The sequence below is a fragment of the Sinocyclocheilus anshuiensis genome, unplaced genomic scaffold (genome assembly GCF_001515605.1).
Source record: "Sinocyclocheilus anshuiensis isolate Anshui unplaced genomic scaffold, SAMN03320099.WGS_v1.1 scaffold1365, whole genome shotgun sequence".
NCBI lineage: Eukaryota > Metazoa > Chordata > Actinopteri > Cypriniformes > Cyprinidae > Sinocyclocheilus > Sinocyclocheilus anshuiensis.
In genome coordinates this window covers 1,546,062-1,550,994 of record NW_015551032.1, presented here as the reverse complement: position 1 = coordinate 1,550,994, position 4,933 = coordinate 1,546,062, and the positions used below count along the sequence as shown (strand labels likewise).

General features: G+C 37.0%; 1 protein-coding gene across 1 annotated transcript in view; it reads left to right on the top strand.

Moving 5' to 3' along the window:
• The window catches only part of LOC107661255 (WD repeat and FYVE domain-containing protein 3), an 83,102-nt gene that overhangs the window by 18,372 nt on the left and 59,797 nt on the right, over positions 1-4,933 (top strand). Inside the window, exons 5-7 of the mRNA XM_016450754.1 lie at positions 1,329-1,490; positions 1,589-1,781; positions 2,187-2,373. Of these exons, the coding sequence (XP_016306240.1) occupies positions 1,329-1,490; positions 1,589-1,781; positions 2,187-2,373 (542 nt within the window). The remainder of the gene's footprint in view (positions 1-1,328; positions 1,491-1,588; positions 1,782-2,186; positions 2,374-4,933) is intronic.

Here is a 4,933-nt window from a genome sequence, read left to right as displayed (position 1 = left end):
TATATAATGTATATATATTTATAAACAAAAATTTATACTTTTATTCAGCAAGGATGCAATTAACTTGATCAAAAGTGACACTTATAATCTTACAAAAAAAGTAAATAGTAAATGCTGATCTTTTGAATTTTTTATTCTTCCTGGAAAAAAAATATAATATTAAGCAGCAGAACTGTTTTCAACAATGATAATATTAATAAATGTTTCATGAGCATTTTTCAGTGTTAACAATGATCTTGACCCATTGTGTTTCTGACCCATTGTGAGTAGACAAGCTTTTGTGTGACAGCCAGTGCACACTGCTGCAGACTGGACCTGCAGTGAAAAAGTGCTTGGTGTGTGTGTGTGTGAGAGAGAGAGCACTATTAGTTGGATTGTGCTGAATCCTACAACTTCCTGACTTGCTTTAAAAGCAGCTGATGGGATTTTATCCTCTTCATCAGTGTTTCATTGGCACTGGCAGCAGGATCCTGCTCTGATTAGTGTCAGGTGAGCCTGCTGCAGGTGATATGGCAGTAAAAAGTGAAGCTCTGACCCACCTGCAGCTTTTCGTTTCAGTCACATCCACCTGAGCCCCTTTAGACATCACTGATCTCCCATATATAGTTATCAGGGTTTTACAAAGGACCTGAGATCCAAACTGTGTAATGAGATGCATTGCACAAAACATGTAAACACCAAGTTTAGGTTTACTGTATATCTTCTAGCCCTTTATCAATAGGCATAGTTTATTGGATTTAGACAAAAAAGCTTGTAATTATTTACATTACTGTTCAGTTTATTTTAAAATATGTATTCTATTTAAAATCAAAATATATTAATATAGAAAACAGTTCAATTTTAAGAATATTTCACAATGTTGCTGTTTTTACTGTATTGTGGATCAAACAAATGCAGCTTTGGTGAGCAGAAGAGACTTCTTTCAAAAACATTAAAAATCTTACCGACCCCAAATGGTACATACTGTTGTGTATAATCATTTGTAGTAACAGACAATAGGTTATTTAAGTAAAGGAAGTTGACGTTTACACCTCAGACTTGGGTTTAAAAGCTGTTATAATCCTTGTTGTACCGTTCAGTAAGCTGTCTAATGATGATGATGAACATGTTTTAAACATGGTGTTTCATGGGATTACATCAAAACAAACTGACATTTAATCCAAAGTGACTCAGTTTTTATTTTCCTCCTCTCTAGTCTATCTGTTAACAGAATTGTAGAATATTAAACAGGTTGCCAGTTATTTGTAGTAGCCAGTTCTTGAATACAGAAAAAAACATGATCTGCTCATTATCTGAATTTGATTCCCTCCCCTTCTGTGTTTCTACAGAAAACAGTGGACTGTATGACCACCATGTCGGTGCCCTCCACTCTGGTGAAATGTCTATATTTGTTTTTTGACCTGCCCCACATGCCCGAGGTTCCTGCTGCCACCCAGACTGAGCTTCCTCTGGCGGACCGCAGAGCTCTTCTACAGAAAGTCTTTGTCCAGGTCTGTCTGTCTTTAGGAACAGCATTTTCTCCACAAAATACCCATAAGACATCATATTGAGAACAACTGTGACTTTTTCTTCTGATTGTTCTGCTCAGATCCTGGTGAAGCTGTGCAGTTTTGTGTCTCCGGCAGAAGAGCTGGCCCAGAAGGATGATCTACAGCTGCTCTTCAGTGCCATCACCTCCTGGTGTCCCCCCCACAACCTTCCCTGGAGGAAGAGCGCTGGAGAAGTGCTTACCACCATCTCCCGACACGGCCTCAGCATCAACGTCGTCAAGTACATCCACGGTAAGTTGCAATGATGATGATTTGACTTCTTTCACTGTGGTTCTTTGCCGTTGCTGTGCGTGGATGCATAATACTGACAATGTTTTGCTGCTGGCATCTTATGAACCCTAATAGCATTTTAACCTTACATAACCAGTTGGTCACTGTTGTGCTTTTAGCGTTTTTAGAGGTCAATGTCTGGTGTTTGCAGACATTTTTGCCCAGAATTGTTACGCTAAAATCTAGGCCCTTAAGAATCTATAATCAAAACTTACTTTCTGAAAACACATGGATTTAAGTCCTTTGAAGTATGTGAATGTGGAAATGCTGTCTTTAGGCATTTATTGGTTTACTGCCAAAAAAATTTTAAACTGCTTAAAAATTCACAACCAACGTGAAAGTATTTGTTCTGGCTCTCTCTTGCAGAGAAAGAGTGCTTGTCAACGTGCATCCAGAACATGCAGCAGTCAGATGACCTCTCTCCTCTGGAGATTGTGGAGATGTTTGCCGGGCTCTCCTGTTTTCTGAAGGATTCGAGTGATGTCTCTCAGACTCTCCTGGATGACTTCCGCATGTGTCAGGGCTACACCTTCCTCGTAGATCTTATGATCAGGTGACTGATTTGTAATTATTTCTTGCACAAATCTTCAGGGTATATATGTGAAGGATAATGTGTGGTCATTGTCTTAAAATAAACCCAGACAGGAGGAGGGTTATTTTGCAGTAATGATCAGCTGACTGTACGTTTTCAGACGTATTACATGACTCCTTACAAAATAAATCAATATTTCATGCTCATGCACAGTATGTTCAAACGTTTGGAACGGTAGTGATCCTTCAGAAATCATTCTAATATGCTGATTCGGTGCTCAAGTAACATTTCTTCTTATTATCAGCTGAAAACAGTTGTGCTGCTTAATATTTTCAAGGGTTTATTGATGAATTGAAAGTACAATAAAATAAAATAAAAAAACATTTTGAAATAAACATCTTTTGTTACATTATAAATGTCTTTACTGTCAATTTGATCAATTGAGTGTGTCCTTGTTGAATGTGATTTATTAAAAAAAAAAAAAAACCTACTGACCCTAAACTTTAGAATGGTAGTGTATTTGAGTTATTTAATTATCTTGCTTATATGTTTACTTAAAGTGTTAGCTTAAAAGGATAGTTCACCCAAAAAAAGGAGTAATTTAAAGGCAATAAGTATAGTTAGGGGTTCAAGCACGTAGTGCTGAAACCCTATTGTAATTGTTAGGATTTTTATTATTATTATTATTCTTCCCTAAAACTGATCGTGCAGCCCAAACCGTAAGGCCTAGAGAGCTGAAACTTGGTCAGATTGCAGTAGTCCGCCCTTCTTGTCAGATCCAAAGACTCACCGCAATCGGCCAATAGGGGGCGCTACAGCGATCAAAAACGCAAAAGCCCTCATAACTCCTACACCGTTTGTTGATTTCATTTGCGTCTATAAAAATTTTGAATTCCGCCATTTTGAATTTTGTCAGAAACCTACTTATGCGAACTAGTCCTAGGTTTTTCACCCGATCGGAACCAAACCAGTGCAGAAATGTTCTTTGGACAGTGAATATAAAAAATTATAAAAAAAAAGTTGAAATTTCAACTCACCGTCGCTTAGGGACGCAAAAACGGACGGGGTTATTTTTACTAAAATGGCTATAACTCCTGAACGGAATGAGATATCTTCACCAAACTCGGTACACATGTTTGCAAGCTCAATCTTTGGTCAAATATTTAAAAAAATTGCAGTTCTGCCACTTGGTGGCGCAATAAGATGAAAAAAACCTAAAAATGACTATAACTATGCAACCGTTGATCCGATCGACTTGAAAATTGGTATGCAGTGTCTTCGTCCAATGGGGCACAAGTGTCTATGAGGACATTCGCATATCTCAAAAAGCATGGCCGCCATTGGCCAAAGAAATTTTGGCACCTATTGGACAAGGTTAACAGAGGTCAATCAGAACAAAACTTGGTGGGCATGTTCAACTCATGGCCCTAAAGGTCTGTAAGAATTTTGAAAGAAAACGGCCACTAGTTGGCGCTAACGAACTTTTTGGCTCTGTAATCACATGGTGTTTCACAAATCCACACAATATGCATATCATTCGATAGACCTCCTCATAATGCACAACTTTGCCTCAAGAACCATTGCTGTCAGTCAAATCGTTCATTAATTATTCACAAATACGTTAAAAACCTACTTTTGCGAACTAGTCCTAGGTTTTTCGCTCAATCTCGATCAAACCACTGCAGCGATATTCTCTGGACTCTTTAGATCAATAATTATCAAAAAAAATGTTGAATTTTGTCCTTTGGTTATCTTTAACGGGGTAATTTAGAAAAGGGGTGTGGTCAAATATACACATAAGCCAATAAAACCTAAACGAAAACTCCAAACTTTACGAAACTTTGTGAAAACATGTGTCGGATAACTCTTAACAAGCATGCAAACTTTCATGGAGATCGGACAATAGGTGGCGCTATAACAGTTGAAAAGGCCTCAAAAATACAATATTTGTATAGAAAATGACCTCAAATTGTAAAACATGTACATATATTCACACAAACACTAGATCTGCATATCATATGATAGATCTCCTCATTTTGAACAAATTTGCCTCTAGGACCAATGCTGTCAATCAAACTGGTCATTAAATATCCAAGATTATTTAAAAAACCTACTTTTGCGAACTAGTCCTAGGTTTTTCGCTCAATCTCGATCAAACCACTGCAGTAATATTCTCTGAACTCTCTAGATAAATAATTATCAAAAAATTGTTCAATTTTGTTCTTTTGGTTAGCTATAATGGGGTCATTTAAAAATGGGCGTGTCCAAATATACCCAAAAGCCCATAAAACCTAAACGAAAACTCAAAACTTTACGAAACTGGGTGACAACATGTGACAGAAGACACTTAACAAGCATGCAAAGTTTCATAGAGATTGGACCATAGGTGGCGCTATAACAGTTAAAATGGTCTCACAGTATTTCTGTAGTAAATTACCTCAAATAGAAATAAAATGTTCATATATTAACTTATACACTATATCTTCATAACTTTTGATAGATCTCCTCATTCTGAATAAATTTGCCTCTAGGATCAATGCTGTCAATCAAACTGGTCATTAAATATTCAAGATTATTTAAA